This window comes from Dermacentor silvarum, chromosome 1 (genome assembly GCF_013339745.2).
Source record: "Dermacentor silvarum isolate Dsil-2018 chromosome 1, BIME_Dsil_1.4, whole genome shotgun sequence".
NCBI classification, from domain to species: domain Eukaryota; kingdom Metazoa; phylum Arthropoda; class Arachnida; order Ixodida; family Ixodidae; genus Dermacentor; species Dermacentor silvarum.
The window spans coordinates 354440350-354463929 of NC_051154.1; the positions used below are offsets into that span (position 1 = coordinate 354440350).

Here is a 23580-nt window from a genome sequence, read left to right on the forward strand (position 1 = left end):
CACTCAAACAAAACGACTCTATGTATAAACAAAACAACAGTGGCGAGAGAGGGCAACCCTGACGTACCGAACGCTTGACTTGGATGCGCTCCCCCACCGCCTTGTTGACAATTAGCCGCGTTGAGCAGTTCCGGTACGCCATGGCAACCCCCTCTCTAATTATTTTATCGAAATTCACATGATCTAGAATGCACAAAAGAATTTCATGAGACACCCTGTCGAACGCTTTCTAAAGATCAATTTGGAGCATTGCCACTCGTGCACCCATTGCGTCGCAACATTCGAGAATACTCCGTGCTACGTGTATATTAGAGAAGATAGTTCGGCCTTTAATGCCACACATTTGATGGGGCCCCACGAGATCCGTAATGACTGTCTGTAACGTCTTGGCTAAGATTTTCATCATTATCTTATAATCACCATTAGTGAGGCATATTGGGCGGTAAGAAGTTACTCTGCGCAATGCAAGGGGGTCTTCTGATTTCGGTATAAGAACAGTGTGTGAAGATGAAAAGGACGGGGGTAATACTTTGAGATTGAATGCCTCGTTGTATACATCGGCGAATACGGGCGAGATCGCCCCTTTCAAAAAATTTATAGAAGGCTGAGGTCAGACCATCAGGGCCTGGGGACTTCCCCGGATGCATACTTTCAATAGCACTTTTCACTTCCTCTTGTGAAATAGGTTCCTCCAATGTTTCTTTCGTGTTGTCTAGTTTTGGAATCAACGTTAAAGAGTCCTTCTTAAAACGGTCAAGGTCAACTGAACAGTCAGCGAATAAACCACTGTAGTGCTCAAAGAAAGCGCGCTCAATATCTTCTGCTGCGTCGCTGACTTCCCCACCGTGTTCAATTTCTGCTATCTGATTGCGCCGCGCATGCCACTTTTTTGAGCCCAACGCTCTTTTTGAAGGTGCTTCTCCCATTATCAGCCTTTCAGCCCTTGCCCTTACCATAGCACCGTGGTATCTTTCGATATCGAACTGTTCTAGTTTACGCTTCAGTGCGCGACTATCATCCATGAACATGCCAGGCATCCACATTCTTCAGTGATGAATTTTTCCAGGTTCCTGCGCATCTGTTTTTCTTCAATTTTTTTTTCTCTGCATATCGCACTCGCGCGCTCTAATGCTTTCATTTTAACCGCCTGGTTAAAGTTCTCCCATTTTCCCGTGTATGTCGTGTTACTCACAGCTTTTATTTCTTCAACTTGCTTCATTACTTCCGCCACAAACATTTCATCACTTAGTAATTTCGAATGAAATTTCCATAGTTGCCACTGGAAGCCCTTCTTTCTTTCTTTCGCGCTTGCTACTAAAAAGTTAACCATGCAGTGATCACTAAATGAAATGGCGCTCACTTGGTACTCCTTGCACAAGGGTATCAAATCAAGGCTTACATATGCTCTATCTAGGCGAGCGTGGCTGGCTGCCTGAAAGTGGGTGTACTGTGTAGTCTTCCCACCACCAAGACATTCAGCCACGTCCTCCAAGCCATCGTCCCTTATTATCTCACTTAGGGCAACGGTGCTTGCGTCCTTGTACGGTCGAGTGCTGGTTTTATCACGGGCTGAAAGAACGCAGTTGAAGTCACCGGTAATAATGAGAAGCCTATTACACCGGGTATGCTGTTTTAGCTGTTCGAAAAATCTGCGTCTTTCATCAGTAATATTCGGCGCATGCAAACAAATTACACGCCACTCCAATGAAGAAAACAAAAAATCACATACAATAAGCCGACCAGACGGGCATGACGTAACGGCTTCTATTCTGGCTCCAAGACCCTGTCCGACGAACAAAACACAGCCGGAAGAGATTCCCACAGCATGGCTCACTAGAGCACAGTATTTAGAGTGTACTAGACAATGGTCGAGTGGGCCGAACGGTGCTCTGCCGCTGAGGCGCCGCGTGTGGAAAAATAGTGCGAGGGCGCGGCGAGCGAACTGGATTGGGGCGGAGACGCGCTCCGCGGCATATTCAACGTACTTTCGCTGCGGGCGCCGAGGCCGATTGCGCATAGTACGCTCTTAAAGTAGCGCTTTATTTCAACTGCAAATTTATGTTTGCACCATTTTGCCAAACATATATATTTGAGGCATAGATTTTACAACGCGACGTCTTCAATTTTGCTGTCGTTGTCAAGCGCGTCGTCTGCTAGCGAGCGCGCGTTCGCTACGCGGACGCTGGCGGACGCCCAGTTTTTCTCGCAGAACCTCTGTGCAGTACATTTTTTTAATGGTTTAATTACTTCGGTGCGCCCATGACTCTTTACGGCCGGTGCCAAATGTAGTTTTAGCCAGGTGAACTGCTGTTTTTACCACTGTCCTCTAAAGGTAACTGGTATCTCCGCACCATGAAGGCTACGTAAGAAAATTTTATTATTGATATCGTGTCCTTTTGCACGTGCTTCTTGTTGGTGGATATTGATCAGGGACAATGATCGAAGAAAGCAATCTTAGAGTGAAATAAACCAGGTTTATTAACTGCGTGGTGCGAAGAATGACCAATGTATTTCTAGGTAATGAAATCAAAGGGTACAAGACATATATATTTACGATATATATATGTAAGGGAAAAAATAACAGGTATTCTCAATGCAATAATTGAAAAAATGAGAACTCCCGACCGGAATAAGCGCACGTGTTTGCAGTAACAAACACACTTATTAGTGAATACTGGAAATAAAACTCTCATTCGCAGAAATAATATTCATAGCAGGCAAAACCATCTTATATATAATGTGTATGTGTGTGCGTGGACCCGCCGGGGTGGCTCAGTCAGTTAAGGCGTTGCGCTACTGAGCACGAGATCGCGGGAACGAATCCCGGCCTCGGCAGTCGCATTTCGATGGAGGCGAAATGCAAAAACGCCCGTGTGCTTGCGCTGTAGTGCACGTTAAAGAACCCCAGGTGGTCAAAATTACTCCGGAGCCCTCCACTACGGCGTGCCTCATAATCAGAACTGGTTTTGGCACGTAAAACCCCAGAAAGAAGAAAGATGTGTGTGCGTGTGTGTGTGTGCGTGTGTGTGTGCGCGCGTGTGTGTGCGTGCGTGCGTGCAAGTGTTATTGATATACTGTACGACGCCGAATAGTCATTTCCGTTCTAATGTAACGCATCACACCACTACTGAAATCTCAAAGGTGAGTGACTGCATGCAAGTGAGAACTGTTATTCCGAATGATTTTTGCTGCCGGGGAGTCGTGGCTGTTGCGCAGAGGCGCAGTTCCTGAGAGAATTAACGGACGGGTGTTAATAAGTCCTGCTAAACAAGTTCCTAGCTCTCATTCAATATAAACGCCCCATTTTGGGGCAGCCTGTAAATCTGCTAACTTGATTCAGACAAGAATTTTTGACAGTCTCACCATGTTTGCAACCCATTAAAACTGAGTGCCCCATGTGGTACTACACTTATCTTCTTCAACGAACGCAACAGATCTGCACATATCTCTACGTGTATGTGGGACATGCCGTACCTTCAATTGTTTCATTATGGTCGTTATGATAGTGCACCGGATAACTGAACGCAGCCGTTTATAATATACAAGCTGCAGAGCATGAGCGGTCATACATTTGGGAACGGCATTACATTTACGCATGCAATATATAGGATAAGGATAACATGTTTTGCTCGGAAATCAGACTCGAGAATAATTGATGTTGTTTACATCCCCAGAAATAAGCCGAAGAACGCAGCCACCTGCTTTTTCCTTTTTTAATATAATCAAATTCTTGAGTTTTACATGGCAAAACCACGATATGATTACCAGGCACCCAGTTTAGTTTTTGCCACCTGGGGTTCTTTAACGCGCACCTAAATAGAAGTACACGAGTCTCTTTCCATTTCGTTCCCATCAAATTCGGCGACCTGGATTGAACCCGCGAGCTCCAGAATTAGCAGCGCAACGCCATATCCACGATATAGGCACTAATTAGGCTACCGCGCAGCCTTTCTTTCTTTCTTTTTTTTTTGAAGTATCGACTGGAAAAAAAATTCCACGTATGGCTAACTAAAACCGTTTTCGGCGCTCGAGGTCCGACTGCAATAAATGACCCAGTACCAATTACTCCGCATTCTGTTACGCAAGAAAGGCGGAAACTTAGAATGGAATGTTGCACTGCAGTTTACTCTTTTTTATTTAAATCTATACCAATGCTTCCCCTAAATTTAAGTACAAGACGCCGGAAGGGGCAGATATGCTTTACAATTGTTTGAAGCGGCAGGTAGGAAGGTTACATATGTTGCTTCGTCTGCGTTTCGCAAGACCTGCTGATAGAAAACTATATGCGCAACAATACACACGAGAGATACATGCTGCTTGAAGAACAAGACAAATATTTTTTTCTCCAAAGGGAACCGTACGAGAACATAGTGGAATGAAAGCCGACACTGCGGCCGCAATGCACGCGCAATCACCGAGCGGCATTAGAAAATAATAAAAAATAAATAAAAAAGAGAAAGGAAAGGAATTTATTTTTAAGGCATAAATACGCATTTATGAAACCCATTTGATCGGTCTGAACGCAAATACCAGCGCGCGAAGTAGTACGAATGACCCTGCCGAGCAGTATCGCCAACAGTTTCCAACGGCGCGACCTTGATGTGGCCCAATCCACTTCGACCGCAGCGCCGCCCCAGTATTTTTCCACGTCGGGCGCCTCACTGCAAAGCATGCGCCGCCCCAGCCGCTCGTCCCACTCGACCATATTCTAGTACACTCTACAGTATCGCGCTAAGAATTTGCGCACCACGCCCCGGGTTTCCTCGTCGCCCTCGACTTTCGTCTCCTGCACAGCTAAAATGTCCAGGTCAAAGTCGCTTGCTAGTCGGTACAGTTGATTCTGTTTCCTCCGTCAGGCAAGCCCACGCACGTTTAAAGTGGCTACACGAATCGACTTATCCATTAGCATCATTGTGAGGCGTTGAAAAACCCGGGGGCATGACGCTTACCTCACAACTGCGCTTTGCTCCTGAATGCCTTGCCATGGTACAGTCCTCACGGCGGCAAAGGCGGCGTTTCAGCCGTCTTGCGCTCCGTCAACGTGTTCGGCCGTGGCCGAAAGGGAGGACGCCGCACGGGAGTCGTTTTTGCAGGGGGCTCGCCCGTTGCGCCAGCACTAGTTCCCTTCTCGTTTTCGCCGGCGTCGTTGGGCCGCTTCCCAGCCGCACTGGCACTGTCGCTGTCAAACCCGGTCATCGACTCTGGCTCGGAGGGGGTCTCTACGGCTCCGCCGGAAGAAGTGTTGCCGGTACTACTTGCATCACCCTTTTCATTCCGCCCTTCTACGGCTTCATGTGGAAGCCTGGCTTCGGGCTTACCTGGTGAATCACGGCGGGCGTCCTGTTGAGTGTTTGGCGAACCATCTTGAGTAGCCGAGTTTCGGCTCACTCCTGCTGTTTCCTCCGAGTCTGCTTCATCCATGAGGTAATCCGATGCGTCGTTTGCCTGGACAGGTCCGGTCACGCTGGCGTATGTCCTTGCGCAATCCGCGTCATCGTGGCCGAAGCAGCGACAACGATTGCAGCGCGGCACCTTGCAGTGGGAGGGAGGCGGGCATTCGGCGGCGACGGACGCACTTCGCCTCAGCTCCGCAGATGCCCCTTGGCTACTGCAGTCCATCACCACAGATCCCCGTAAGCTTGGTACCATCGTCTTCTGCAAGCCCAGGGCTCCATTTGGACCCCACTTTCGTCGAGGTGGGACCATTTTTCTCCAATTCCGGGCACTTTGGAGATTCTCCCAGCGTTCGGGGGCGCGTAGCCTAACAGCTGCGGCGCGCCGACGGGCCTCGCCGGACTTCTTTCCCGGCGATGGCGGCTTCAACCCCGGTTACGGGCTACGATCCCGCCTCACATCGAGTGGTTACCACGGATGTCACCCCGGTGGACCAGGATGTCCCTACCCAACATGAGTATCTTGAAGATATGATCCAACTTTGGCAACGCAAGCAACGCAAGTCCCCTCCCAAGACGCCCAAGCTCAAGGGGACGCCGGCTGCCTCGCAACCGGCGTTTGCGGGAATGTCGACGCACCTTCTCCCAGGAGGTGCTCCCAACTCGTCTCCTCCTCAGGCGCCACGTAAGCCTGCTTGGCGGCCGCGATACACGCCCCGCATAGGACGTGATGACCTCATCGTTGTGCTCAAACCAAGTGCCTCATTTGACTTCAAGACGGTGCTCCCATCGGAACGCGCTAGTGACGCGGTGCGTGCCTTTCTGGGGGACTGCTCGGCTGCCGACCTCCACGTGTGGCCAGTGTGGGACCGAAATGTGCTAGTGTGCAGCCTCACCTCGATCCCTATTGCTCAACGACTCCTTGGTGACATCATGCTACCCGTAGGGGACCAGCAGCTCCCGTTTCGGGGCCACGCCAAGGCGTCTGGGGACATCGGCCGCGGCGTCATCAACATCGACCCGGCTGCATCGTCCTCGAGCATCAAGCCGAATCTGGAGTGGCCGAAAGGCACTATCCTCGCGGCCCGCAAACTCGGGGACTCCAACGTGGCGGTTGTGACCTTCGAGGGCCCGAAGGTCCCGCGTTTCATATTCTACCGCTGCCAGGTGGCCTACGTCCGCCTCTATAAGAAGACGGTTCCTGTATGTTCTTGCTGCGGCACCATTGGCCTCCCAGCCGGTCTCTTCACACCCGGCCTCGCCACCACCTCGTACTCCCCATCAAGGCCACGCGCCCTTGACTCAACCCAAGTCCGGCTCCCGGTCCAAGGCCCCGCCACCGGCTACTCCGGAACACTTCCCGCCACTCGCGGCTCCACCTCAGGTGAGTAGCTGGGCAGGGGTTGCCTCCAGGCCTCTCCCCTCCATTCCCTCCGCTGCCCCCACCCCGCTTGAACTTACTCTCCAGCGGTAGAACTCCGAGCTTCAGCGCCAGGTTGCTGCTCTGGCCAAGCAACTCGAGTCCCTTCGCTCCCAACTCCTTCCCCCCCAACCCAAGTCGGCCCTTCCAATTGCCGCAGTGGCCGTTTCCCCCCATCCCAACCCCAGTTCTTCTTCTCCCCCCGGGCCTCCCTCCCAGGAGCACCCGCAAATTCGGGCAGTCGCCGCCGCGGTCTCGCAAGATCCCTCCTCGGCCCTTCCCCCAATTCAGGTCCCCCTGGATGATCTTCCTCCGATTGATACTACTCTTCCCATTCAAGACCGTCTCACGGGTCTCGAACAACGCAGCCTTACCATGGAGCGTGCACTACGAGCCCTACCCGATCTCCTCATTCAACGCATCGGAGAGACCATCGTGCCAAAAATTACAGCTGAGGTTCTCAAGGCCGTTCAGATATGGGCGTGCTCTCAATTCAGGTTCAAAAAGTCGCGCTCGCGCTCGGCGTCTCCCAACGCCACCTCACGCCGCCGCAAACTCGCTGGGACCGCTAACACCCCCTTCAATCCGGTACTCATTCCTCCCTCTCCTGCTCCTCCAGTACCGGACCCGGTACTGGTGCCGGCCCAGGCGATGGAGGACGACCCCTAACTCGTCTCTTTCACTATGGCGGTGCCTTCCTCGAGCTCCTCGCCTTCGTCACAATTCGAGCTCATCCAGTGGAACTGTCGCGGTTTCGGGAATAGGCAGAAGCGCTCTCACCTACTCCTCTTCCTTCAATCCCGGGGCTCTCTGCCGGCCGTCCTGGCTCTCCAGGAGGCTGGTCTCAATCCTTCTCTTTCTAGCTACTGTTCTTACTCAGGGGGCCCGACCACCAGTATCCTCGTCCACAAATCTTATACAGCGGTGCAAGTCGATCTCGATCTCACACTCCAACACGATTACTTCATGGTTACGGTGCTCCCCTCGCGGCGCCATGACCCTCCAATTCATGTTCTTAATGTCTATTGCCCTCCTCATCTTCCGCGTGTCACCTTCTCGGAACTCTTTTATCGCGCCCTTAACACCGCTGCTCGTGACTCCCTGGTCATTGTTGCGGACTTCAATGCCCCCAGTCTGCACTGGGGCTACCACTATGAGAAGGCCCGGGGCCGTAAGCTCAAGGAGCTTATCTCCACGCTCGGTCTCACGTTGCTCACGGACCCGGCTTGTCCCACGCGGGGGGGGGCAACTCGGTTACTCGTGACACGTGTCCGGACCTCTCTCTCACCAAACATATCCGGGACGCTACTTGGGAGAACCTCAAGGAGTCTCTTGGTAGCGACCACTGTCTGCTGCGAATCGCCTTCTCCACGCGGATAGTGCGCAAAACATGGGGTACGGCCCGCCTCACGGACTGGCCGGCTTTTCGAACCCAGCCTTTCCTTCCCCTGTCCTCCCCCGACGGGTACTCCGCCTGGGCCGCCCATGCCCTCTCGACTCAACGCTCTCACACCCGTGTCATACAGACAACTCAGGCTGCTCCCGCCGTGGACCCGCACCTTCTCCACCTTTGGGACGCTCGCCGCGGCCTCTTGCGCCGCTGGCGTCGCCACAAGTTGAATCGCAAGCTCAAAGCACGCATTGCTGCCCTCACAGAGGAAGCGGCTGCTTATGCTGCCCACCTCAGTGATAAAAACTGGGTCGAAACCTGCACGAAGGCCGCAGGTCAGATGGGTTCCAGGGGGACGTGGCGCCTTTTCGGAGCCTTCTGGATCCCTCTTCCACGCGAGGAGAAACACAACGACAACTGCGCCGTGCTCTGCACGGGTTCCCTGGCACCTCGGCTCAGCTCGCGGACAAGCTGCGCGACCGGTACCTCTGTCGCACGGTAGACCTGGTTGGGCCGGAGTATCAGTACTCGGGCCGTCCCAACCCTGAGCTTGATGCTCCATTCACGCTGCCTCACATTCGGGCTGCGTTGGCCAAAATGAGACGGGGTACGGCCCCGGGTCGCGATGGCATCACGGTCACCCTGCTGGCTAACCTTCCCGACTCGGAATATCTCTCCCTTCTTCACCTCATGAATTCTGTCTCGCATGGGTGCCCCCTCCCCACAGAATGGACCACCTCTCTCGTTACATTTATACCCAAACCTGGCAATCCCGTTCACATCGAGGCCCTCCGCCCCATTTCTCTCACCTCTTGTGTAGGGAAACTCATGGAAGCGATGGTTAGGGATCGCCTTTCCGCCTACCTGGAGCGGGAGGGGACCTTCGCGGACACAGTGTGCGGCTTCCGCCCGCATCTGTCCGCGCAAGACGTCCTCCTCCAGCTTCCCCGCGACATTATTGATCCTACTACTATGCGCCACAACGACAAAGCCATTCTTGCGCTCGACCTGCGCGGCGCATTTGACAACGTCACACATAGTAGTATCCTCGCCAATCTCAACATGACGCATTGCGGCTCAAAAGCGTTCGCATACATCCGCGCTTTCCTTTCTCACCGCTCTGCTTTCATCCGCGTCGATGACTCTGAACACGGGCCGTACCCCATGGGCACGCGGGGCACTCCTCAGGGAGCGGTTCTCTCTCCGCTCCTCTTTAATCTGGCCATGCTACGCCTTCCTGCTCTTCTGGCCCAGGTGGAGGGTATCCAACACGCACTTTACGCCGATGACATCACCGTCTGGACTAATTCTGGCAACCCCGCTCAAATCGAGCAGCGTCTTCAACAGGCTGCTTCTATAGTGGACACTTACGCCACCTCTTGTGGCCTGGAGTGCGCCCCGCAGAAATCGGCACTTCTTTCTCTTTCCTCTTTACCCCCACCCCGGCTCTCCTTGCCCACGGGCCCATGCCCGTGGTCACCGAGCTCCGTGTTCTGGGACTTTTTATTTCGTCCTCTGTCAACCCGGGCTCTACCCTTACCCGCCTCCGCCGTATGGGGGAGCAGGTGAGCCGCATGATTCGTCGGGTGTCTACGAAACGTGGCTGTCTGCGAGGGCGGGATGCCCTTCGTTTGGCCCAAGCGTTCGTCATCAGTCGGATCATGTACGCAGCCCCCTACCTCCGTCTCGGTCGCCACCACGAGGCCCAGCTGGATGCCCTCATCCGGTCTGTGCATAAGCGTGCGCTGGACCTCCCGGTGTCCACTTCCAACCGTCGTTTTGCGGCTTTGGGGGTGCACAACTCCTACTCGGAGCTTCGGGAGGCTCACCTCGTTAACCAACTTGGTCGCCTGTCTCAGACGTCTCCTGGGCGCCGTCTGCTTGCGCGCCTTGCTCTTCAACCTATTCTTCCTCCGGCGCCCCCCGATCGAATTCCCGACTCTTGGCGCCAGAAACTCTGGGTTGCCCCTCTCCCTCGTAGTATAGATACTGTCTCCCACCCTGGTCATCGGGCCGCTCGTGTTCGTGCCCTTACATCCCAACACGGATCTCGCCCCGGTGTCTTCTATGTGGATGTCGCGGGTCCTTCCCCCTCCGGCTACTTTTCGGCTGCCGTGATCCACGAGGGAAACACGATTGATGGCCTCTCCTTTCGGGCCTCTACTTCAACTCAGGTGGAGGAGGTGGCCATTGCCTTGGCGGCCTCCCACTCCAACGCAAGGGTCATCATCTCGGACTCGCGCTCTGCCTGCTCCCGATACCTTGCCGGTTCTGTCTCGCCCCTCGCGGCTCACCTACTCCGGGCCGCCTCCTGGCGTTTCGTACCTCACCCCGTCCGACTTGTCTGGTCCCCGGGACACGAGGGTCTTCCTGGTAACGAGGCCGCCGATGCGGCCGCCCGCGCGCTTCTTCCCCGGGCCGTTACCCCTTCTCCCCCCTCGCCTGATCCTGTAACCCAGTCGCTCACATCGTTTCGAGAAATCTTGGCTTATTACCGCGATGGTCGTCGGCTTTTTCCTGCCCCGTTCCGGGGTTTGTCTAAGGCCGATGAGCGAACCCTGCGCCGCTTACAGACCAACACCCTGTTGTGTCCTGCCGTGGCTCGCCATTTTTTGCCTAATACAAGTGGGCACTGTCGCCATTGTGGGCTTCTGGCCGACACCTACCACATGGTTGCAGCATGCCCCTCTTTCTCTTTTCCTCTCTCCCCCCCTTTTCCCGTTCCCACACGAGAGGCCTGGGAGGAGACCCTGCTCAGCTGCTCTACCTTGTGCGCCCAACGCGCCCTGGTAGCGCGTGCCCGAGCGGCGGCCATCTCCAATGGAATCCCGGACTTAGGTGCACTTAGGTGTCCTCCCTTCGGGGGTCAACTCTTGTATTTTCCCAAAATAATCCCGGACTAGGGAGTCCACTTAGGTGTCCTCCCTTCGGGGGTCAACTCTTGTATTTTCCCAAAATAAATGTTTTCACCACCACCACCACCTTGCAGTCACGACGTATGTGCCCGGTGCTCTTGCAGCGCAGACACAGCGGAGCGCGGCTTGGGACAACAACGAGAGTCAACTCTCCGGCAATCTTGAGCTGATGTGGGATGTCATCGACTTTGACGTCGTAATGCAATTTTAGTCCCACTGAGCGTGTCGTCGAGCCCTTTTCACGGACGCCTTGCGCTCTCCACTTCTCTCGCGTCACTTCCAACACTTTCCCGTAGGGTGACACGGCCACACGTACGTCTGCGTCGGTCACGCCGTGCAGCAACCAATGCAACTTTAAGCGAACCTAGCGGTTATTTGGATCAAGGAGCAAACATGGGCGATCCCTTGCCTTCACGTCGACGGCGGAGAGCAATTTCTGAACACCGTCAGCACTCGTCATTGTCACAGCCCACACGTGGTTCATTTGATACGCCCCCAACACCAAAACATCGGGGAGCGCACCAAGTTTGGCCAAAGTGTCCCGGTAGTCTTCGACACGGTAGGGCCGTGCTCTGGGATCGCCATGCATGAAAACGGTGTTCGTGACGATGCGTCCGGATGGCAGATTGGGCAGCATAACCTGATAATCATCAGAACTAGATGCAAAAAACCTGTTACCGCGGCCTGTTTGGGCCGCCAGAACCGCTCCGTGGGAGCCAACCATCCCGCGACCATTTCGCTCGAAAGCCGGAAGTGGAACTCCACTGAGCTATGCCCCCGACGTTCGAGATGGAGAGAAGGCACATTCCTATGAGCTTCATGCAGACACAAAAATATTGCAAATAAAAAAATGATAAAGGGGGCACACGGGTTTGAAGCGGGGACCACGGTACGAGCACTCCGGCCACGGTACGAGCACGCCGGCCACGGTACGAGCATACTGGCCATCAACGCCTCGGTGCGACGCCGGCCACGGTGCGACGCCGGCCACGGTGCGACGCCGGCCTCGGTGCGACACCGGCCACGGTGCGACACCGGCCACGGTACGAGCACTCCGGCCACGGTACGAGCACTCCGGCCACGGTACGAGCACGCCGGCCGCGGTACGAGCACGCCGGCCACGGTACGAGCACTCCGGCCACGGTACGAGCACTCCGGCCACGGTACGAGCACTCCGGCCACGGTACGAGCACGCCGGCCACGGTACGAGCACGCCGGCCACGGTACGAGCACGCCTGCTACGGTACGAGCACGCCGGCCACGGTACGAGCACGCCGGCCACGGTACGAGCACGCCGGCCACGGTCCAGCACGCCGGCTGCGGTAGGAACACGCCGGCCATGGTACGAGTACGCCGGCCAGGATACGAGCATACCGGCCACGGTACGACACCGGCCTCGGTACGACACCGGCCTCGGTATGACACCGTGATTCGTATCGTTCAGGCTCCCGACTTTCACCGGGCCTCTTCAATAGCCGGGGGCCCATGTAGCAGCGCGAGCAACGCGCGGAACTGCTGTCGACGCCGTCGGCGTTTTGGCCGGGTTCGCACCGAACGCGCGTGGCGACCGTGACTTTTGCCGGTGCCCATGGCAGCGGCTCGGAGGTTTTCGTCCAGATGAGAATCGCTCGCAACGCCTGAATTTCATGGGTTTGTGACAAACTTCGCCTGCCCGGTGAATTTTTCCTCCTGCCCCTGACCTGTCATCTTTGGTGTGGAGCCTTGTAGGGGCGCGCCATAAGCGCGCCATAAGCGCGCTCACGATTGCAGCGCCAACACAGCGTTGCGCTGTGTTGGCGCAACGTTCACGCAACGTTCAAATAAACACAGATTGCATATCTGCGTTCGTTGTGTGCTGACGTGCGTCCCACCGCTCGTATACAGGCGGCGTGCCATAGGCGTCGTATATCGCGACCACTATACAGCACAAAAATCGTTTCAGCGACACCAATTCATCAAGTACAGACATCCATTGTGGTGGATCAGGCAGTGATTTGTAAGCATCTTTCACATAAACAACACTTTCTATGAAGTGTTCACGCAAGGGTATAACAACGATGTCTGCGTGTTCAAATTGCATGCGAGTTTTCCACACAACGTGGAGGCCCAGGACCATAATTAGGTCATATGGTACTTCCTCTGAGGTATCTACTGGAAAGGAGCGTATTCCATACGGGTCCAGTGTGTGGAATTCCAGTTTCTTCAGTTTTCTCTGTAGAACGTCCCAGTGAAAGATGGGGTCCAGCAATCTAGGAAAACGTGTTCTATAGTTTCTGGCTTTTTACATAAAAAGCAGTCTGTGCTCCATGGCACGAAGATGCCCTTGCTATGAAGCCAGGTCTTAACGGGAAGTGTATTTGTCTGTAATTGGAAGAAGAAAGACTTAGTTGATGGCCGTACTGGCATTTTCTTCATTCTCTTTAGAACGTTCTGCCCAGGGCCTCTACGGTGTGGAGAGCGGTACAAAGGTACAGGGAGCATCGTGTCGACAAGATCTCTGTACAATTTTTTTCCTAGTAACGGTAGAGAAATATTGCTGTGAAAAGCGCACATTTGACATCCTATATGACAGCACTACTTCACGCAGGTACCCAATCACGGTTCCCGGCATGTTCTCAGCCGACGAAACAACGAATCCCGGTAGAAGTCTACTTGGCCGTACTTGTATTAGTGTTCGAAGAAAGAGATCATTTTGGTCTCGTATAAACACAAAGCGTGACACAACCTGTGGCAAAAACAAGTGAACCAGATCAAGTCCACCTTTCTTGACCGGGATAAACAAATTTGTTCGACTCGTCGTCTTCCAGGTAGAGTTCCAAATGAAAATAGCGAAAATGCGGTGAATATTTTGTACGCTTACCCGCGCAGCACACAACACATTCATAACATACCATATCTTAGCAACTAAAAAAAAGTTGCAAACAGTAGCTCTAGAAAACATTGACAGTTGCTTTCCTCTCCAACCATCGGCCTTTTCCTTTGCTCTCGAAACTTGATCGAGCCAGTACTGTTCGGGCTAACGGTAACTTCCGAGAGGCACCCCTAGGTTCTCTGTAGGCAACCTTGACCAATTCAATCGTGCAAAGGTCTCCGGCGTGTCTTCCCAACTCCCATGCCAGAAGCCACAACTTTTATCCCAGTTTATCTGGCCTCCAGCTGAATCACAAAACTTTTCGACAATAGTAGTTACCTCTTTAATGCTGGCTTTATTTGAGCAGAAAATCGCGATATCGTCTGCATACGCCATTATTTTAACGTGTGCTGCCTGTAGTTGATAGCCTGCTATGCGTTCGTTCTTTTTAATGGCCAAACAGAGTGGCTCGAGATAAGCAGCAAACAGAAGGGGCGAAAGAGGACATCCTTGACGCACCGACGGGAGCACACGAAAGCTATCGGTGAGCTCCCCATTAACAATAATTCGCGTTGAGCAGTCTTTGTACGCCATCGTGACATCTTCCGTTAAGACACTGCCAACGTTCGTATGTTCAAGTATGCATAGTGAGCCTTGGGCGAGACGAGGTCGAAGGCTTTTGCCAAATCGATCTGCATCATCGCGACGTAATCGCCAATCGCGTCGCAACACTCTAGCACACTTCGAACCACGTGTACATTTGTTGTAATACTGCGGCCTTTAATGCCACAAGTCTGGTGAGGCCCTACCAATGTTTTGATAACATTTTACAGTCGTTTCGCTAAAACTTTCGTGAATATTTTATAGTCAACGTTGGCTAGAGTTATCGGGCGATATGAGCGAATGAACAAACGTTTCTTTTCGTCATCACTCTTCGGTATTAGCACGATATGCGAGGTTGTGAAAGACAAAGGCAATCTTTTTCGGTCATACGCTTCACTGATAACTAGATGGAGGACATGGGCTAGTGCAGACTTAAATGTTTTATAGAAAGTGGCCCCTAAGCCATCAGGCCCAGGTGCTTTACCTGGGGCCAAATTGTCTATTGCTCACTATCTCACTCAAGGTAATTGTCTGTTCCAACCGTGTCTTAACTTCTTCGTCGAGCTTTGGCATCAATGAGAGGAATTCCATCTGGTAGCCATCTTTAGGTTCACGCTGTTGACTTAAGAATGTTTTAAAGTGATCGGCGATCCCTTGCTTGATGTCGTTTTTGTCGGACTTGATGTCCTGGCGTTTGGCTAGCCGGCGGATTTCCTTCCGACATGCGTACCTTTTCTCGTCCGAGAGAGCACTTTTTGTTGGCGCTTCTCCCGCCCACAGCTTCTCAGGCCTTGATCTCACAACGGCCGCTTTGTACTTGTCAGAGTCTATCTTTTCGAGTTCGGTTTTCACTTCCTTTATTTCCTGGACACTTTCCATGCTGATCAAAATTGCAGTTGCTGGCGAAGCTTTGTTTCTGCCTGTTTCACGATATGCCGAATGACACTGCTTCTTTCAATAGCCATTGTTTTGACTTTCTGTTTAAATTCTTCCCATTTAATGGCGAAGCTTACTAGTTGGACTGACATCAGGCTTTCTAGTTCCTTCGCAACAGCATTAACAAAACCATCGTCATCCAACAACTGCGTGTTCAATTTCCAGAGGTCCCTGTTAAAGGTGTGTTTCATCTGCCTTTTCCCGAACGTGGCAGTTACCAAGCAGTGATCGCAATATGCAATGGGTTGCACTTCATATTCGCAACACAATGCCACGAATTCAGCAGACACGTATAATCTATCTAGCCGAGCATGGCTATCACGCTGGAAGTGGGTAAACTGCGGGCGAGTACCGCTGGCAAAGACACTACCAATATCTTCCAAGTCATAATGGTGCACCACCGCATTTAGCAATTCATCACTCTTATCGCAAACGTGTGAAAATTTTGCGCGATTATCAGCAGTGCATACATAGTTAACATCCCCCAGTAGTATTACCACCTTGTCACAGTTTACGTACGCTTCGAGACGCTCAAAGAAGGATCGACGGTCTGTTTCAATATTCGGTGCATAGACACAAATGACACGGAAATCCTTATCGCCAAAACAAAGATCAGCTACTAAAAGGCGCCCAGTTTCACACGAAAACACTGACTGCACGCAAATGCCAACGTTGCTTCGAATGAATAAAGCGCAACCAACTGATCCACCAACAGCGTGAGAAACACACACGTCGAAGTGCGCACGAAAATTGGACACCATTCTGTCGGTTAGCTCTTGGCTCTCTATTTTCGTTCCTTGAATTCGCACAAGATGCAAGTCATTATCTAAGAGTAGGCGACTCAGCTGACATTGTCGCCTTCTTGCGCTGAGCCCTCGTACGTTTAGCGTGGCTACACGTAGCGCTCCTTCAATATTAGCCGCCATGACTACACGGTAGAATGGTGCCCACCACAGTTACCCAAGGACAAGTGTTCAAAATGACGTGCCCAGAATCGCGTCGAATGCCAAAAGAGGAAACATAATTCTAGCTCTCGAAAAAGACACTCAAATGCAACTTGAGCCACCGTTTCTGACACGTATCTAGAAAGAATAGCGCTCAGGATGACGGCCATTGCAGTCACCAACCCCCCAACCCGACTCAAGCTACACACAGTACAGAATTACGGAGGTGGTTTACCCGCCTGCCGTGGATCGTCCGTAACGTTTGGCCGTGACTTCAAGGTTGGTCTCCTCATACCTGGCGTTTTGGGTGGTGGCTCGTCTCCTCCATTGCTGTCCTGTATCGTCGCCAAGCTATTGGTCTGGTCACGCGGTCGTTTCCCCGCCTGCAAGTTGGCGAGCCCGGTATGGGTGACCATGTCCTCAAATTCAGAGGGGTGGAGGTCGCTCCCAGATCAGGTGGGCTCTTTACTACAGCGTTCGACCCGGCTAAAGTGCCCTCTGCCTTCTTTTCTTGTTCAGTGGCGATGGTCTCATCGACGTGTTGCCCCTGTTGCTGAATTCGTACCTCCGTTTTTGCCGCATCACTAGCTGCTTCCATAGCCATGGTCGACGTGTCTTCCATTTCCGCCTTGTACATGAGTAGGACGGAGTTGTCGTCGTTGCTCACGGGTCCGGTCACGCTAGCGTACGTCCGCTCACACTGACTCTCTTCGCGACCAAAGCGTCGGCACGCACCACACCGCGGTATGCGGCAGTCGCGACGAATATGGCCCGTTCCGCGGCAGCGTAGGCAGAGAGGGGCCCTGCCCGGCACAACAACGAGAGCCAGCTCGCCGGCGACGCTCACCTGGTGCGGGAGGTCGTCAAGCATTACGCCCGGCTTCAACTTGAGCGTAACCAGTCTTGTAGTAGAGTTCTTGTCAGCCACGCCATGCACCCGCCACCGGTCGCGGGTGACGTCCGTGACCTTTCCAAACGGCGCGAAGGCAAGACGCACGTCCTCCTCAGGAACGGTAGGCAGCAGCCAATGCACTTTCAAGCGTACATCCTGGTTGGCGGGGTCAATGACGAGACATCGGCCCTTTTGGACCTGTAGCTCACCAACGCGGACGATTTTCTTCACCGCTTCTTTGTCCTTGAAAGTCACGGCCCATACATGGCTCATACGGGAGGCCCCGAGAGCAACCACTTCCGGCAGGAGCGATAACGGGGCGAGCGCATCGCGGAAATCTTCCACCTGGTATGGGCGGGCCCTGATATAACAATGTAAAAAAACGGTGTTCACAACAAAACGCCCTGTTGGCAAACTCGGCAAAACAACTTGGTGCTCGTTGTCCGCAACGACACTCCTGTTACCGCGGCCACTCTGGGCTGCTAAAGCCGCTCCTACGGAGCCCGTCATCGTACGTCCGTCACGCTCGGTGGCCGGAAGCAGAATCCACTGAGCTATGCCACCGACAACTGAGATGCGGAGAAGGCGCGTTCCGATGAGCTTCAGACACAAAAATATTGCAAATGAAAACTGATAAAGGGGACACCCGGGTATGAACCGGGGACCTCTCGATCTGCAGTCGAATGCTCTACCACTGAGCTATGCCCCCGACAACTGAGATGCGGAGAAGGCGCGTTCCTATGAGCTTCAGACACAAAAATATTGCAAATAAAAAACTGATAAAGGGGACACCCGGGTATGAACCGGGGACCTCTCGATCTGCAGTCGAATGCTCTACCACTATAATGAACTCTGGCAGAGCTTTTGCCAGCCGTACCTGAATTACTGTTCGCAAGAAACCATCACTTTGGTCTCGTAAAAAGAAAAAGCGTGACACAAGCTGCTTGAAATACAAATGAGCGAGACCCAGTCTACCACTGCGAACTGACCGAAATAAATTACTGCGGCTGACCCTTTCCCAACTGGAACCCCAAAAAAACACAGCGAATACCCTATGCACATTCACTCTAGCCATGAACAGAATTTGCATTACATACCACACTTTGGCTACTAAAAACAAGTTACAAGCACTAGCGCGGCCGAACATTGACAAGCCTCGTCCCATCCAGCCACCTGCTCTTTCCTTCATCTTATCAGTTTCGTCCAACCAGTAATCCTTGCTATCTTTGTAATGCTGGAGTGGCACTCCAAGATATTTTGCTGGTGTGGTCGTCCAGCTTGCCGATGTAAAACAATCTGGCACGCTGAATCTGGCGTTATGTCACAATGACCATGCTATATGCCACAGCTTTTTTCCCAATTTATTTCAGATCCTGTTTGCTTGCAGTACTCTTTTGCCACGCAAATGACTCCTCGGATACTTTCTCGATCATCGCAGAAAACAGCAATGTCGTCCGCGTACGCCAAGAATTTTACTTCGGTCCTTTGCAGTCAAAATCCTCTAATATTTTCGCTACGGATCACGGCTAAACATAATGGCTCAAGGTACACCGCAAGAAGCAGGGGGCTGAGCGGAAATCCTTGTCGGACGCTGGATTTGACTGAAATCCTTTCACTGAGGTTTTTATTAATGATAATCTGTATAGTACTGTCCCGATATGCCATTTTTATTCCTTCCATAATAACATTGCCAGCGTTTACGTAATTAAGAATAAGAAACAGCTCTTCATGTGACACTCGATCAAATGCCTTCACTAGGTCGAGCTGCAACATAGCAACTCGACCTGCAAAGGCGTCACAGCATTCGAGTACACTGCGTGCCACATGAGTGTTGGTGGAAATGGTGCGCCCTTTGATGCCACATGTCTGGTGTGGCCCGACAATGTCTTTGATCACAGTTTGTAGCCTCTTCGCCAGGATTTTCATTAATACCTTGTAGTCTGTATTTGTAAGACTAATTGGTCTATATGATCTTACTGATGGAAGTTTCTCGTGATCGTCTGTTTTCGGGATTAGGACCATATGGCCACTACGAAATGACGGAGGTACTTGCTTTTTCTCGTTTGCCTCAGCGAACAATTGTAATAATATATGTGACACTTCAGGTGCGAAAGCTTTATAAAAAGCAGATCCTAGCCTATCCGGTCCCGGCGCCTTTCCGTCAGCCAGCTCTTCTATCGCATGCTCGATGTCACGTTTGCTGATCTGTTCTTCTAATCTCTCTCTTACGTCATCATCAAGTTGCGGCATGGCATTCAAGAAATCTGTTTCAAAACCAAAATCCACCAGTTTCCTTTCACCAAAAAGTTTCCGATAGTGCTCTGCAAAGGCGTTTTCTATCCTTTTTTGATCCGATGTGATCTTGTCATCATACCTGATTTGTTGAATTTCATTCTTCATAGCATACCGCTTTTCATCGGCCAGGGCGCGTTTGTTTGGCCTCTCATCGACCCATAGCCTTTCGGCTCGCACCCGAATCACGGCAGTCTTATATTTTTCTAATGTCAATAGCGTCCAATTCGTTTTTAACGGTGCTAATATCACCTGTAAACTTTCCAGGTTCGGCACTCTCCATCTCAAGCAAGAACTCGAGCTGTCATTGGAGCTCCTTTTCCTTCATTTTTCCATTGTGGCGCCTAACGCATCCCCTTTCAATCGCGATCATTTTAACCTTAATTTTTAGCTCTTCCCATGCTTCCGCATAGTCCCTCGGCTGGTCGTTTAATACTTTTGCTATTTCTTCTTTTACTCTGGTAACAAAGCATTCATCTTCAAGAAGGTTCTGATTAAATTTCCAAAGCTGCCAGTTGAAACGCGACTGTTTTGGTCGGGTGCCAATGGTAAAAAACACCATACTATGATCGCTGAAAGAGACCGGCTGTGCAACATAGCCGTTACATATTGGTACAAGGTCAAGCGAAACATACGCTCTATCTAATCTCGCCTGACTGCCACGCTGACAATGCGTATATTGCGGTTGTGTTGTACCGATTAAGAGACGGCCAACATCTTCTAAGTTGTATTCCTGAACTAGGGTGTTTAAAAACAGAGCACTTTTGTCCCGCACTGCGGTTCGCTTAGCGCGATCTTGAGCATAACAGACGCAATTGAAGTCCCCCAAAAATATGATATACCTATCGCTATCAGAACTTAGATACTGTTCAACTTCGGCGAAAAACACATTTCATTCATGCATATCATTGGGCGCATACACACAAATAAGTCTCCACTGAAAACCACTGAAAGAAAAGTCAAAAACAATAAGACGACCAGTTTAACTTACAGTGAGCGCCCCCTTGCTCAGTGATACCCAAACTTTTTCGTATCAAAAGTAAACAGCCCCCGTACGTCCCCACAGCATGGCACACACAAGCGTTATAATACCTCCTAAAAGTGGCTACCATGCGATCAGTTTGTTCTCCCTTTCAACCCTTGTTTCTTGTACTGCAACAAGATCCAGTTCATTTTCAGCAAGGAGGCGAATGACCTGATATTGCCGAAGTCTTGCGGCAAGGCCACGTACATTAAACCTGGCCACTCGCAGTCCTCTCACCAGATTCACTGCCATTGTCGATTAAAACAAACTGACCAGATATTGCGCATTCCGCTCCTACACCCAACGTGCATCACGTCCAACAGATGCATGCAAGTCAGTATACACAGATTCCCACAATTTCCAAAAACCGTCTTCACGCGTACCTTGGATGCGTAGCACACGACCTTTCTCGATTTTGTAGCCATGGTGCGTGGTTCTCCGCCCGTGCGCCTTCACAGGCATGTGTTCACGTCCTACTTGAGCTTTGTAGCCGCCGGTTGTCTATCCCGCGCGATAACTGGTTTCGGTCGAAAGGTCGGCTGACGCGTAACCACCGATTTTGCAGGCGGTTCCTCGCTTGTAGGGTCTCCTAATTCGTCGTCGTCGCGGTCGGTTTGGTCGCGACTTCTTTTCACGACGGTCCCGCTTACGCCAGCTACTTCCATTTCCACAGCATACGCTTCGTCGCTGCAAGTCGTATCGGTGCTTGATGGTTCTATATCTACGTTGTCAACCATGATTGGGTCGTTTTTCGCGCTCTGTTTCACTTTATCTCCAGGCTCACCTGTCCCGGGCGATTTTCCAGCCTCTGGTCTCCGTGGCTCTTGCTCAGGGGGCGTCACCGGTACCTTCGTCTGATCCGCATCACCAGGAGACACTTCAGCAACGTCGGCTTTATCCAAGAGAAGCTCAACCATTTCCTCCTTTGCTGCTGGCCCTGTCACGCTCACGTATGTTTTCACGCACTGCGACTCGTCATGCCCATAACGACGGCAGAGTGCGCAACAAGGAACGCGGCATTCCCGACGGATGCGTCCGGTCTTCTTACACCGAAGGCAAAGCGATGCTCTGCCTGGTGCTACTACCAAGGCCTGTTCCGCCGCGACACGCAACAAATGTGGCACGTCTTCCACTGTCACTCCCTTCCGCAACACCCAACTGAAAAGCCGTGTTGACGAACCTTTCTCTCGTAGTCCTTGCACACGCCACCGTTCTCGAGTAATGTCCTTGACAGTGCCGAAAGGTGCCAAGGCTTCGCACACATCCTCATCCGGAAGGTTGTGAAGCATCCAATGTACCTTTAGACGCACCGTTTGATTCCCGGGATCAATAACCATGCAACGACGCTCTTTGACCTTGACATCTCTTGCACTTATCATTTTCTTGACAGCTTCACCGTTCTTGAATGTTACTGCCCATACGTGACTCATTTGATACGCCCCTAGCGCAACTACGTCGGGCAGCAACTTCAAACTTGCCAGCATGTCCCGGAAATGTTCCACTCGATACGGTCTAGCACGCATGTCTGCGTGTAAAAACAAAGTGTTCAAAACAACTCGCCCAGTTGGTGATTGTGGCAGCAGCACCTGATACTCCGAATCCTTGTTCATATTTTTCCTGGTACCGCGACCCTGTTCGGCCGCTGAAGCCGCTCCGATGCCGACGGAGCTCATGTCAACCACGTCCGTACCCGACGGTAGCCGGAAGTCGAATGCCCACTGAGCTATGCCCCCGACAACTGAGATGCAGAGAAGGCGCGTTCCTATGAGCTTCAGACACAAAAGTATTGCAAATAAAAAACTGATAAAGGGGGCACCCGGGTCTGAACCGGGGACCTCTCGAACTGCAGTCGAATGCTCTACCACTGACCTATGCCCCCGATTTTTTTTTATTGCCTTTTGCAAAAAACACACAAAATTTCCACACTTCACAATTGGTAAAAGTGAAGATTGCACGAGATTGCACGGCGTGCACGAGATTTTAAAACCGCCTAAGGTTCGCAAGCTCGTTTAATACACTAATCCATTCTGGCTTTTCGTTATGCGCATCGAACACTTATTTTATGTAACAGACACTTTCAATAAAATATTCACGAGTACTTCGAACATTTATGTCAGCGTGTCTAACAGCCATTCGCGTGCGCCACAGGCTGTGCAACCCTAATAACATAAACATGTCGTATAGCACTCCTCCTTCATTTTCCGTTGGGAGAAAAGGTATGCCATAGGGTGTTATGGGCAAGTCTTTCTTTATAGTTCGCTGCATGACGTCCCAGTGGAAAACAGCGTCCCAGCAGTCTATGAATATGTGTTCGATTGTCTCTTCCTTGTGGCATACTAAACAATCCACAGACCAGGGGATAAAAATACCTCTTTCCTGAAGCCACGGTTTTGCAGGTAGTGTATTGGAATGCAGCTGAAAAAAGAAAGATTTTGCCGATGGCCTGACAGGCATACGTTTTACCCTTTTTAGGACGTTTCTCTCACTACCCACACTGAACGTCGATCTATACAGCGGCACTGGCAATACCATGTCAATTAGATCTTTATAGAGACGTTTTTTGGGAACGTGGCTGAGGTACTCCATCGAGAAGCGCACCTACAGAAACCGGAATGCCCATATCACTTCTTTCAAAAATCCACTCATAGGGCCACTGTTAACACTGCTAGATACAATGAATTCAGGAAGGGCCATACCTAGTCTCAGTTGCATCACTCTAACCAGGAAAGGGCCTTTTTGGTCTCTTAAAAAGGCAAAACGAAACACATCTGCTTCAAGAACAGATGCGCCAGTCCAAGCTCCCCTGTTTTGACGGATCGAAATAAGTTTGTTGGACTCGTTCGCTCCCAATTGGATCCCCGTACGTACACTGCCAGCACCCGATGCAAACGTTGCACGTGAACTCTAGTCATACACAATG

At 51.8% G+C, this 23580-nt stretch overlaps 1 protein-coding gene and 2 non-coding genes across 3 annotated transcripts; 1 reads left to right on the plus strand and 2 right to left on the minus strand.

Annotated features, from left to right (window-relative positions):
• Positions 1-5810: 5810 nt before the first annotated feature.
• On the plus strand, positions 5811-7482 carry LOC125943429 (uncharacterized). Its single transcript, XM_049662742.1, has 3 exons — positions 5811-6530; positions 6631-6777; positions 6868-7482. The coding sequence occupies exons 1-3, from the start codon at positions 5811-5813 to the stop codon at positions 7480-7482; spliced, it is 1482 nt and encodes a 493-aa protein (XP_049518699.1).
• Positions 7483-17981: 10499 nt separating this feature from the next.
• Trnac-gca (transfer RNA cysteine (anticodon GCA)) lies at positions 17982-18053 on the minus strand. Its single transcript has one exon. It is a non-coding gene; the product is annotated as a tRNA-Cys (tRNA).
• Positions 18054-22467: 4414 nt separating this feature from the next.
• Trnac-gca (transfer RNA cysteine (anticodon GCA)) lies at positions 22468-22539 on the minus strand. Its single transcript has one exon. It is a non-coding gene; the product is annotated as a tRNA-Cys (tRNA).
• Positions 22540-23580: the final 1041 nt, after the last annotated feature.

Bases quoted from the DNA above. Each gene is read 5' to 3' on its own strand.
- LOC125943429 (XM_049662742.1), top strand. From the start codon at position 5,811: ATGGCGGCTTCAACCCCGGTTACGGGCTACGATCCCGCCTCACATCGA. The intron at 6,531-6,630 runs GTCCCGCGTTTC...TTGGCCTCCCAG, and splicing joins TGACCTTCGAGGGCCCGAAG to CCGGTCTCTTCACACCCGGC. The intron at 6,778-6,867 runs GTGAGTAGCTGG...CTCCAGCGGTAG, and splicing joins CACTCGCGGCTCCACCTCAG to AACTCCGAGCTTCAGCGCCA.